The sequence below is a fragment of the Saccostrea cucullata genome, unplaced genomic scaffold, assembly GCF_032062105.1.
Source record: "Saccostrea cucullata isolate Sc308-1 unplaced genomic scaffold, CSIRO_AGI_Scuc_v1 ctg1455, whole genome shotgun sequence".
In the NCBI taxonomy this organism is placed as follows: Eukaryota; Metazoa; Mollusca; class Bivalvia; order Ostreida; family Ostreidae; genus Saccostrea; species Saccostrea cuccullata.
This window is the reverse complement of record NW_026924057.1, coordinates 1-13772: the sequence shown is the minus strand read 5'-3', so window position 1 is coordinate 13772 and position 13772 is coordinate 1. Positions and strand designations below refer to the sequence as shown.

Below are 13772 nucleotides of genomic sequence, written 5' to 3'. Positions count from 1 at the left end.
TAATCCTGTTGTTTACAGACTTACTGGAAATTATTGAAGACCATACTGCTCCCTTCTGTGATGGTCGTCGTTATAGTGGTCGCTGTCAAGGTGAGCTTTGTGTCTTTTCGCTCCTTCTTTGTGCTAAACGTTTTTTTGACTACAAGCCCACAGGGCAAGTGAAAGTACAAAATCTGGTAGCCCCCCAAAAATTTTACCAGCCCAACTTGAGTAATAACATATCAACAAATGGACTTTTAAGTTTTAATTAGTGCAATTGCATGAGCTGTCAGTTTGATCACTAAACATTCATAATCAGCTTTGTTTAACTTTGAAATTTGTCACCGGAAATATATCATAACTAACATTAACAGCAAAACTGAATGAAACTAAATCTTAATCTAATATTCTTATATAATAATTAATTTAAATTTCTGGATGATATTTTATATAACTTTTAAGCTTTTGCAACGAAATCTTATACCATAACTTCCAATGGCCCCACCCTTCTAAAAAGTGCCACCCCCAAATCACCAGTCTTATATAATGATGAAAAAGTTGTACTTTGAAAAATTGTTATGACAGATATGAGATTGACTTAATTTGATTAAATCAAGGTATTAACGAATTTGACTTAATATCTTGCTTAACATTGATCAAAATTTTAACTGCATGTGCCCAAAAATCTGGACACCATTTGTTAAAAAAAATACTTTTCACGAATGAAATAAATGAAGGATGTAAAAGTAATGGTTAAATATTCCTCATTCAATTATTTATTTTGACGAAAACTTTGCCAAATGTTATTACTGTATATTGTGTACAGTAATTTTCGGATTATAGGTCATATTTTTTTCTCAGATATCGACCAATATACGATTTCGACCTTTCTAAGGCTCAAGTTTACGAAAAATGCCCCAAAATCAATAAAATTTACGTCAATTTCAAAGCAAATCTGTGCCACTTTCTTAACTTTTTTCATTATTTTACGCAGAAAAATTAATGCCCAGGTAAACAATAAAATATTTATTCTATAGCTTTCTTACAAAATAAATTCCATTACATATCCGTTGATGACAAAGGAAAAAACTGTGCTTCATAAAAAAAATAATTCCTCAATGTGTTATCCATTGCCATCATGCGGTAGCCAGTTGTTGAAGTTAGGAAGTCGCTACCGTTTTTACTGTAAAACCCCAACCGTATCAAAATTTACATTACGGAAAAAATTTCAAGGTTTTACCATTTATTAGAAGATAAATTGAAATAGTATTAATTTTATTTATTGTGACAGTCTTATATTTATTTAAGTGTAAAATGAGTGAAATAAATTGTTGCCAGTCAATTCCTAAATTTAATTACCAAATAAACCGATAGTCATTACTATATATATTTTATTTAATTATAATACCGGTCAAACGAATTAGCGCTATACAAAGATTGGCTTCTAACAGAATTTTAATTGTCTCACAGATAAAAGGATTTACACTGTGTGTACACGCAAAGGTTTTAACACCTGTGTTGGTTTAATACCCGCAGGGCATGATTAGCAAATCCACGTGCCGTTATAATATTAGTGTCCAATTGCATTACACATCATTGAACAAACAAAGCCATGAAATTCATAATGACGGTCAAATTGTGAATGTACCGGTACTCTCAATTAAATATATAATTAAACTTATAGCGTAATATTATTTCAATTCTTTACTGTTGCTTTATATATACATTCAATGGTCTTTTGCGGGTTTTAGCAAATCCCTGAAGAACAAAACTGAAAATGGCGGACATCTAAGCGATTGTCGTCCACCGGTAAATAATGAATAAAATATATTAGGAATGTGTCCAAGTTGTTCTGAAATCAACTGATTATTCTTTGTTCTGGGTATTTCCCGAATTATAGCTGTAAAATAAGAACGTATTTACGTGTTATTTATGCCTCTGGTTTAACAACAGTATGAAACTACGGAGGCATTGAACAGGCACGTTGGAGAAAAATAAGTAGTAACACAATTCAACGAAGTTTACTACATTTTTTAAAAAACTTTATTTAAATGCTGTACTCATTAAAATACCTGTTTGTTTTCTTGATACGTTCATATCACGGAATAACCCCGGTAATTCTAGATGTTGATACGTTGTATCTGCGTAAGAATCTTTAGAAAACGGGAAACAAAGCCTCGTCCTATATAGTAAGTTCGTCCTATCTTAGAATTTTTCAAAAATTAAGGCTGAAAATGAGCCTTTCGACCTATATACCCCATCAACCTATGACCCGAAAATTACGGTAATTGCGTTAAATTCTAAACACGTCGACTTATGTATGTGTACAGTAATTAAGTTCCTCCCTTCTCTGTTTCAGTTGTTGAGGTTGGAATATAACGTGTGGAGACAGACATCTACAGAAGAGGGAGAGGAGGGGGACGACATTGTTCTGGAGGGAGAGCATCGGAGTAAACCACACGCTGAGGTCAGTCTCATTAATATATACATATACAGATATATGGTATAAGCGGAAATTTTTACGAGACACAAATTTAGCGATTTGTCCTTAAAAATTTATAATATATTTTTTTAGCGAAATGTAATTTTAGTGATTTTAAAAAGCTAACTAGAGGCTTTTACAAATAAAGCGCAATGAATTTTTAAAGAGATATTTAATTTAAGCGATCTAAGCACCCTCGCTAAATAATGCCAAAATTAAATCCTTGCAAAAAATTCTGCTTATACAACAGCTCTTGTGATATCGTTTTTTGTATCTCACTGTTAAGTGTGTTAGCCTGATAAATTAAAATAAAGTGGGGTCCTATATTATACAATTATTTAATGCCTGAGCAGTCAATATACCAGAAAATTTTTCCCGAGGTGAAAAGAACAGCGCAGTGTGTTAAATTTGCCGAGGCCAGCGGCCGAGGGCAATAAACACACTGATGCAACTGCATTTAAATTTTCTGTATTGACTGTTCAACATTAAATAATTGTTTTATTACCTAATTTTATTTTCCGTATAAAGTGTTCAAAATTGTATATTCAGTACATAAGGTTCCCGTACCATATTGTTAATTTTTACCTAGATACGGTGCATCTGTAATATTAATTAAAGATTGATTGTATAGACTATTGTTTACATTCCTCTCGAAAAATTTTCACTCTTATGGAGACGCCAAAACTTCCCAGTGGAGAGGGGCCTTTTTCATGCCAGCAGAGCACCTACTGCTACACGGGACCTCGGTTGTCAGGTCTCACCCGAAGGACCAGTCTCCACATCCCACAGTGTATTAATTAAAAGTAACTCTCATTAAATAAAAAATCATGCAATTTTTAAAACTGATGCAGAAAGATCGAATAAGATAATTGTTTACCATGTCTGTGCAGTGTTACAAACAACTAAATTCGAAACCCGGATCGTTTTTGACGAAATACGTCACCGGTCAATAGATTTTATTTACCGCTGTTATTTTGTTCTATTTACCGGTCAATGTTATTTTGTATTACCGGTGGCTGATATTTTGAAAACTGAAAACACATCCAGAATAGATGAAAATATTAAATCTCTAATAAAACAACAAAATTCAATTGATTAGGTAATAAAAAAATTTACAGTGTAAAACATCAGTTGTGAAGTACTAGAAAGCATGGGATAAAAAGATTTGCAGGTGGGTATGACTTTTGTCCAACTCGCCAAGGCTCAGAGATAAAAATCATGCAACTCGTTGGATAAAAATCATATCCAACTAAAAACCATGGGAGATCCTATATTTATCTAACTGTTTCTGTTTTCAGTACGTGTATCACCTGTTCCAGTTAGCTGCGTTCACTCTGATGGCGGTCATCATAATGAGGCTGAAGTTATTCTGGACGCCACACCTCTGTCTCATGACCTCATTACTGGCCTCCAGAAAGGTAACCATGTTTCATGGTATTTACAGTTTGAACTTGTTTAACTGATAATTACAATACTGTTTAAGACTTTTAATTAATGGCATGTTATTGATGAACTGTATGGACAGCTATTAAAATTTTACAGATGTTATTTTGTTTAACAGCTGTTCTTTTGAGTTTTACAGCTGTTATTTTGATTTATGGCTGTAATTTTGTTTTACAGCTGTTATTTTAATTTACAGCTGTTATTTTGTTTTACAGCTGTTCTTTTGATTTATGGCTGATATTTTGATTTATGGCTGTTGTTTTGTTTTACAGTTGTTATTTTGATTTACAGCTGTTTAATTTTGATTTATGGCTGTTATTTTGATTTACAGCTGTTATTTTGTTTTACAGCTTTTATTTTGAATTATGGCTATTATTTTGATTTACAGCTGTTTAATTTTGATTTATGGCTGTTATTTTGATTTACAGCTGTTATTTTGTTTTACAGCTGTTATTTTAATTTACAGCTGTTATTTTGTTTTACAGCTGTTCTTTTGATTTACGGCTGTTATTTTGATTTATGGCTGTTGTTTTGTTTTACAGCTGTTATTTTGATTTACAGCTGTTTAATTTTGATTTATGGCTGTTATTTTGATTTACAGCTGTTATTTTGTTTTACAGCTATTATTTTGTTTTACAGCTGTTATTTTGATTTACAGCTGTTATTTTGTTTTACAGCTATTATTTTGTTTTACAGCTGTTATTTTGATTTACAGCTGTTATTTTGATTTACGGCTGTTATTTTGTTTTACAGCTGTTGTTTTGTTTTACGGCTGTTATTTGGTTTTACAGCTGTTATTTTGATTTACGGCTGTTATTTTGTTTTACAGCTGTTATTTTGTTTTACAGCTGTTATTTTTTTTACGGCTGTTATTTTGTTTTACAGCTGTTATTTTGATACGGCTGTTATTTTGTTTTACATCTGTTATTTTGTTTTACAGCTATTTGGCTGGATAGGAGGGAAGGAGAAGCATTACGCCGTGGTAACCGTTCTCCTGGCCTGTATGACCATCGAGGGCGTCCAGAATATCACGCATCAGTGGAGCATCATGGGAGAGTACAGTAACTATCCGTTAGAAGAACTAGTGGAGTGGATCAAAGTCCAGACCCCTAAAAGTAGGTCACATTATACAGACCCCCTAAAAGTAGGTCACAATATCCATACCCCCCCCCCCACTTCCCTTCACTCAAATAAGGTCTATCTATCCTTACAGACACCCCTCCCAAAAAAAGAAAGAAAAAAATTAGGTCATTATATCCAGTCCCCCAAAAGTAGGACACAATTTTAAGGCCTAATAATATAGGTCACAGTATCTAAAAGTAGGTCACATTGTCCAGAATCAGAAAGAAGTTAAAGTTTCAAACACTAAATGTAGGTCCATACAATGAGGATCTAGTGGAGTGGATCGAAGAACAGACCACTTAAATACAGTATCCAAATAAAGAAGAGTAGGTCACAACATACAGATCCCTCAAAATAGGTCATACTGACAATGCCTACAATAGCATTTTTTTTAACCTTTTGTTTTTATTTATGGAGATGCACTATTCATTGTTCTACCCATGGTCTGATACTGAATTTTCTTCATATGATATAGAGGTTGTATCCTCTGGTTTAATATGACCGACAGTTGTAATAATGTTGTATTCTCTTTGTGATATAGAGTGATATAGAGGTTGTATCCTCTGGTTTAATATGACCGACAGTTGTAATAATGTTATAATGATAAATTCTCTTTGAGATCAGCATAACATTTATCTATAAAACAAAGCATAATTACAAGACTTTTTAACGCGCAAGAATGTTGTATTCTCTATGTTATATAGAGTGATATAGAGGTTGTATCCTCTGGTTTGAGTTCTGATAATGTTGTATTCTCTATGTGATATAGAGGCTGTTTTTGCTGGTCTAATATGACCTACACTTCTGATATTGATTCCCTATGTGATGTAGAGGCTGTATTTGCTGATCTAATATATTGTACAGTTGTGTGTATTTTCTTTGTTATATAGAAGCTGTATTCACTGGTCTAATATGACCTACACTTCTGATAATGTATTCTCTATATGATGTAGAGGCTGTATTTGCTGATCTAATATAATGTACAGTTGTGATGTATTCTCTATAATATAGAGGCTGTATCCTCTGGTCTAATATGACATACAGTTCTAATAATGTTGTATTTTGCTGATCTAATATAATGTACAGTTGTGATGTATTCTCTATGATATAGAGGCCGTATCCTCTGGTCTAATATGACCTACTGTTCTGATTGTGTTGTATTTTCTTTGTTATATAGAGGCTGTATTTGCTGGAGCTATGCCCACTATGGCGACCATTAAGCTGTGTACAGGAAGACCTATTGTAAACCATCCTCACTACGAAGATGCTGGACTCAGGTAAATAAAAAATTTAGAAGTCTTTAAAAATCAATGCAGCCATAATGAGAACGCTCCTAGTTTTAGTAGTACACAGTTTTAGTAGAACACAATGTTACTGCATGATGAAATGCTTCAAAGACAAAGAAATGTGAATTTCAAGTCTATATTCTAAATACAGTCATTTGAACCATCTATCTCTTGAACATTGGTTGTTGAAAGTCCCAGTTACTATTCCCTTTTTTTAAAACTGAATATCTGCATTTGTATCCATGTACATGATGTGAAGCCATCTATGAAATATTTTGTGCTTGCTCTATCTGGTCCAACTGGCTAAAAACAGCCCTAAACCCTTAATTTTTCTCATTCCTTAAACAAATTTCATGATTTTATTGATATCTTCCATTTTCAACAGATTTTGAAAATTTAGTATGATGTTGATAATTTCTACCCTAAGGGGAAAACAACATTCTCAACCTAACTACCCACTTGTTGTTGCTTCATTTTCATTTAGTCAGAAGGGGACAAACAGACATTTTAAAGATGGCTCAACTTCAAAGTTTTTTTTTCTTGGACCTCATCATGTATCAAGTCTGGAATGATGATGTTTTATGGGATGTCCATTTGATTCTGAAGGAAGGTGGGGGGGGGGGGGGGTACTGGCAATTTTTTTTAGGGTCAGATTATTTATTTTCATGTTGGTGAAGGAGAGATTATTTATTTCCTGTTCCTGTCCAGGACAATGTATTTATTTTCAGCATATTTAAACACAGATTATTTCCAAAATTTGCCTGCCCCATCCCCCTCCCCCGAATTAAATGGTCATCCTCTTACTGTGTTTTGCTATGATCCTGCTAATGTCTGTTTTACAGAGCGAGGACCATGAAGGTGTACTCCATGTTCAGTAAGAAACCCCTGTCTGAGGTCAAACAGAACTTACTGGATCTAAAAATAGACTTCGTCATCCTGGAAAACTCCTGGTGCCTCCGAAAACAAAAGTAAGTACATGTATTCATCGAAAAACAGGCCATGCAAAGTTAATTCCTTGGTTCTGAGGCCTTTTTTCATAAAATATGAGAGAGGGTGGCATTTTCTTTTTACTTTTTATGGCTGCACTAATATTGCATTAATATATTGCACTAATATTGTCTCTCAGAAAGCAGGCAAAAAAATGCTTTTTTTCATGCATTGAATTTTCCTAGTATTTTTTTTTGTAGTGCACACTCTGTCTCATAATGCAACTCATTTACATGTAGCTGATTGCTCAGTTAGAAAGTCACACCGGTGCATCAATTAGCATTTGAATGTTTGTATGTCAGATAAAATACTTTCCTCTGTTCATAATGAGAATGGCTGTCATTTAAGTCTCATTGTTTACCACCTGATTACTCTACATTTATCAGTACTCTCAGTACCTTGATTATGTATATGATGTTTACGTCATTGTTACAGAGAGGGCTGCGGCATGGCCGAGATCTGGGACATCGAGGATCCAGAAAACCGACACGAAACCGTCCAGGCGTGTACGAAGTTACGAGACCGTCCCGAGCCTCACTTCAGTCGCGTGTTCCGGAACGATGTGTACGATGTCCTCAAGATCTCAAAGTGGTAGAGCAGGGGAGGGAGACCAGATTAACTCTCATTGTGATATGTCTTTTACTAGTCCCTGATATTTTATATTTTTTCTCATAATAAGATCTTTTATAGGGCGTCTAAATGTATGTATTTGGGGATTTTTGGGAATGTGAAAGAGTGGGAGTGAATGTAATATGTATTTTCATATTTGAAACTCAAATTGCTTTATGAAAGATTATTTTTTTTCTTGCCAAAATGTGTTTTTTACATGCAGTATTACACATTGTTCTTTATTTGTATAGAAAGAAATTTTAGCAAGAGTTTACATGTTTGTTACTGTGTATGACAATTACACACACCTTTAGAAAAAAAAATAAAGATATAAAATTCTGATAGTCTTTTCACATGGTATTCCATTCTCTCCCCCCCCTCTCCCCTTTCTAAGAAAAATGTTTACAATAATTTTTTGGTACATCAAATATTGTTCCACATGAAAATTTTATTGTATTGCATAATATTTAAGCTGCCAAACAATTACATGGTCAGAAATCCCATTTGAAACCTCTTGTATGCTAGTAAAATATTTTTTTTTCAGGGTGTATAATAGTTGTAATTTGTTGTTCATGTCTGTTCTTTCACTAGAACTCCTTTTAACTTAAATTTTTATGTACTTTTCTCTGGATAACACAGCTTGGGTGTAAAAAGGACAGATTAGACAGAGAAGTTTGGAGTGTATGTTTTTTTTATTCTTCGTCCTTGTTCAGCTTTTTAATTTCCTTTTTAGTTTAAAACTTAGTTGTAAACATTATTGACTTTAGTTTGACTTTAGTTTGTTGTAAACATAAATTCCTTGTATGAGTGTTTGTTCTATCCATGATTTACTGTAGTTGAGAATTTAAAATATTATACAAGTAGCCCTTTATTTCTTTCTCTTTTTTTGGCTGTTGGACTTTGGGTTAATTTGATCATTATTACTTGCTTTTATTATCTACACGAGTCTGTGTTTGTAGGAGATGATCTGAGAAAAAATTGTGTGTTTATTAACAATTTGTGAGTACAATTACTATTATCATAAAATAATTTTTGTTTGCTTTATTTTATTATTATTTTTTTTAAGGTAAACATTTTTTAATACCATATATTATTTTTCTATCTTTTAGTAAATATAGGACAGAGAAAAGTGATGAAATGGCAAAGGTGTCAAAAGCACATTCCAGAGTGGGGGGGGGGATAGCAAACCAACAAGAAAAGTTCGAAACATTTTTTAATACCATATATTTATTTTTCTATCTTTTTTTGGTAAATATAGGACAGAGAAAAGTGATGAAATGGAAAAGGTGTCAAAAGCACATTCCAGAGTGTGTGTGTGTTGGGGGGTGGGGTTAAGAGCCATTCTCTGTAATGATTTGAAATTTTATATAGGAGCTGTGGCACGCATAGTCTCAGAATTTCTCCAAACTCTCTATGAGAAAAGGTATTGATACCCTGAACTGAAATCAGGGGGGATAGTTACCATGGCAACATGGGGTTAACATTTGCGTAGCAAACCAACAAGAAAAGTTCGGGGACTAAGCCCTAATCTTCAATGCTTAAATTACATGTATGTTTATCTTTGCAAAATAAGTTATGGGGACACAGCCCCCCACCCCCCACCCCCACCCACCACCACAGCCTGGGTTCTGACATCAGTGAATAGTTAGAAGCCTCTTTTAAGATATTTAACTATGCAAAGAAAAATTGTCTCAGAAGCAATTGTCAATGAACTTGAAGAAAGGTCATTAAGCTATTTCAAGGTAATTGATGAATTATTTATGGTAACAAAGCATTCAAAATAAAAATTTAATATTCATTGTTTTTATGAAGTCATACTTGAAAAATGAAAAGCAATTATAGGATGAAATGTCACCAAATAAAAGAAAAAAGATATCAAGGATCAGTTGATTTAATCTATAGAATTATTTATTAAAATTACCTTGCTTAAACTTGCATGATCCAGTGGAAAGCAGTAACAGGTTAAAATTATCCCAGCAGGTATTACATACTATTCCAAGTTTTGTCCTAAGTTTAGTTACCAACACTTTTTACCTGATTCATATAATGAAGGACCAGCATTTATTGACTGAGATGTTAAATTGTGATAATTTCTAGATGACTCACAAACCAGTTGAAGAAATGATTAATTGTAATCATTTATATATTATAAATACTAATAATCTGAAATCACAAACTTTAATATTTGTGATTAATCAAAAATATTGCTGCTTTATCATACATGTATTACATTTAATTTAATTCTGTATGTTCTGAATTTTGTTGTATGGGGTTTGAAAATAAAAGAAACCAATATATTGTTTTGTTGTGTTCTAAATTTCATTATAAATTTTGAAGTCTCTATACTTTTATGACATGTAAAAATACACTGTTTTTCAAAAAACATCCATTATATCGAATAACAAGAGGCTGGCGGGCCTTGTAGGTCACCTGAGTATTATGGAACAACTTCCCAACAATTAAATTTGGTTCGTGTTTTAAACTTATGAAATTCAAAATTTCGAAAGAGGCACCATTGCTCATCATAAATATACTCTTGGCGTGTTTTCTTGATAACTTTATACACAGGTAGATCAGAAGAACAAAGAAAATATGCATTTATATATACTGTATAATCAATATATAGTGCCCAACCCCACAGGAACCCCTTACCCCTGGGGCCACATAATTTCACAATTTTTGAAAAGGCGTCTTTGCTCATTATAAATGTTTTTAAAATACCAAAGAGTAGATTTTTAAAAGCATTAATTCATTTTCAGTATAAGATCATTAGACCCTCTTCCCCACATTACCTCTGACCCAGGTGCTTTGAAATTCACAATTTTGGAAGAGGCACCTTTCATCATGATAACTAGGTAGTAAGATAACCTGCTATATAATAAAAATCTTTACCAAGTATTCTTTCTTTTCTTGTTACTTGTTAAGATTACGGCATATATAGTCCAATAGCCCGCGGTAGTCCGACCTTTTAAACCATCACCAATACCTTTAATAGAGTAGAATTATTGAAAATCCTATATCAAACATTATTTCAAAGAAATTACCAAAAAAACCGCCAAAATCGACCCTAGTAAAAGTGTAACAATTAGCGAGAGAGTTGAAACAAAAACTTCAAATTTTCATTTCCCTGGGTCGAAAGGTCCAGCCCATAAGGGTGCGTGTGTGTGTGTTTTGTCTGTCTTCCATCTACTTGTTTGTCAACTATGACCTGCCAGAAAATAGCATTTCGAACATTACGGTCGCCGGGATGGTGGGTATGGGGGCTGTTTCAAAAGAAAATTGTAAGAATTTATACACTCAAAGGAAACAGATAATTTTCATTTGCTTAAATTTTCAAATTAAAAAGATTTTTATATTTGTTTAACATGTTTAAAGCAATTTATTAAGATATGACTTTTCTGTAAATCAAACAATTAAAACCAATCGCGTTTTATAGATATAAAAGAGGCAATTCGTCTGTAGAAACCTTAGCTTATTAGCTTAGATTATTAAATTTCAAATCGGTAATTTTTTTTTTATTTGAGCGTAAATATCATTCGGTAACATACATGATGTATATCTACAAGTTATATCGTATAATTATCTCAGACAGCTGATGTAGAACTTTAAATTATGCTCCCTTCTCTGTCTAATGATGTATTTACATGTTTACCAGCTGCAGTTATGCATGAGCGTACTATGCATGTATAATTTGAATATGTGCAGTATTTTCTAAATTTTATATCTTACTCTTATTTTCAGTTCTTATTTATCTACATACAACATATCAATCAAAATTGATGTTGTTACATGTAAGGCTCGTTTATGTACGGGTCGAAATAAAGTCACTGTACTGTTGTATTGCAAATGTCTTAAAACATAGGATAAACCAGCGACTTTGAGTATTTAGTAATCCATTCCGAGGTGTCTGATTTTATTGTTCAGTTATACATGTAACTATAACTGGAATCTGGTGTATCCTTTCTAGGTACATCGATACAGTTCTATTTTTTTCGAGGTAATTTTGGAGGAAGAAATGAGTGGTTTGCAATAAAGAGGCTCCATAAGAGACGTCGAAAACGATTTAACTGCATGACAAGAAAAAAGTCTCTCAAAGCAAACGATGTCAATTTTAAGTAGGTAAATTATTCAGTAAGATATTAATAAAATATAACATAGGCGTTGGAAGCGCGGGAGGGGGTGTTAGCCCCTCCCCCCAAACTTTTCTTTTTTGCAAAGATTTATATTATATAGACATTAACCTTTTTGTTGGTTAACCCCCCCCCCCCCTTTAATATCCTTCCGACGCGTACGCCTATGTATGAGCTTGAAGCGAAGCCTGTGGTGCTTGAACTATATAAATTTCATATAAAGTAAAAATAGACAATATAATCATTCTGAAAGTTTTGTTTCGTTTCGTTTCGGCAGGTTTCGTCTTGATTTCGTTTCGTTTCGGTAGGTTTCGTTTTGTTTCGGTAGATTTCGTTTCGTTTCGGCAGATTTCGTTTCGTTTCAGTTCGTTTCGTTTCCATTTCGTTTCGCACTTTACAGGTACCCTAAAAAGGGGAACAAAAAATCAAATTATCTGAGAAATAAAAATATTTAAAAGCTACAGTACCCGGCCATAAGTGAGTGATAATTTTATTTTTCCACTATATATATTTCATTGAAAAATGCATTTTTCTGAAATACTATTGGAATATTATTTGTTAATCATTTTTTATGACTAAAACACCATAAAATGCAGAATTCTTTGTAGTTTCTCTCCATATTATTTCAAAACAATTCTAACTCTAGGCATCACAATGAAATAACAGGTGAAGTACAAAATAAAAATTTTAAGACTTCAATTTGTTAAGAAATCATAGTAATTTGAGGTTAGAAATTTTTGCCTTGGCAATTTTAAAACTTGTTCTCAGTGATTTGAGTATCATATTTTGTTTCTCATTTCAAGACAAGAAAATTGGAATAATTCTGCATGATTCAGTGAAAAAATCATGAAAATTGAGCTAAAATTGACTTCACAATAATTTTTTTCAAAAATTGGATTTTCAATGAAAAATATAGCGTAAAAATGAAATTATGACTCACTTATGGCCACATACTGTACATAACCCGGTACTTTTGTAACCGGTTCTTGTAGAAAGTATAAACAAGTCGGTAATAGGGTTGGATTCGAATTTATTCCTTGGAGATTTTAACGTTGAATTATAGATGAAATAAATTAAGTTGAATAAAGTTGAATCAGAGTATCAACCCTAAAATAACAATAACAACATATAAACACATAGACAACATAAAGACAAGCACATTCACTTTACAACACAAAACGATTTCAATTTAAACACATAAAACATTCACATTAGGCCATTACTTTACATTTCATTCAAAACGCATTCAAAGGGCAATAACTCTTTGGGCGTATTTGATTTAAACACGAGCTACAACTCTCGAGTCGGATTTCTAAATCAAACACCTCGAAAACGACGCGCGTGTAGTGGAATTAGGTCACGAACATACTCTTCAATTTTACAAGAGTGAACAAGAACAAAGATGGCTGACAACATCGACAAGGGAGGGAAAGTGATGTGAGGCAGATGTTTGGTTGAGATTTTAGAAATAAATCAACATTTTAATAAGTAATTAAGGATATTGTCTAATATTTCAGAACCGGAGGCATAAAAATATTAATATACTTAAATTTCTGCCACATTACATTTGTTATTTATAGTGTTTAGATATAAGAAAATCAACAATAGATATTTGTCATTTCCTCCAATATCGTCCCATTCCTCACTTTTCCAAAAAAATCATAAATTTAAAGAAAAGCAAAACAACTTCCATTTTTAATGCACTCGAGTCGTGTTCTTGCCGTTTGATTACAA

The 13772-nt window shown here is 32.9% G+C and overlaps 1 protein-coding gene across 2 annotated transcripts in view; it reads left to right on the top strand.

Annotated features, from left to right (window-relative positions):
* LOC134265596 (probable C-mannosyltransferase DPY19L1) overlaps positions 1-9210 on the top strand; it is a 31328-nt gene extending 22118 nt beyond the window's left edge. The window contains exons 15-22 of one of the 2 annotated variants that reach the window (XR_009991781.1): positions 19-90; positions 2339-2446; positions 3760-3879; positions 4845-5019; positions 6204-6303; positions 7155-7280; positions 7735-9054; positions 9195-9210. Coding sequence is in view for 1 of the 2 variants with exons in the window: in XM_062747819.1 (XP_062603803.1) it covers positions 19-90; positions 2339-2446; positions 3760-3879; positions 4845-5019; positions 6204-6303; positions 7155-7280; positions 7735-7894 (861 nt within the window). In the remaining variant the exon portion in view is untranslated. Of the gene's footprint in view, positions 1-18; positions 91-2338; positions 2447-3759; positions 3880-4844; positions 5020-6203; positions 6304-7154; positions 7281-7734; positions 9107-9194 lie in introns of those variants that run through there. The other variant, XM_062747819.1, reaches the window with a different exon arrangement.
* Positions 9211-13772: the final 4562 nt, after the last annotated feature.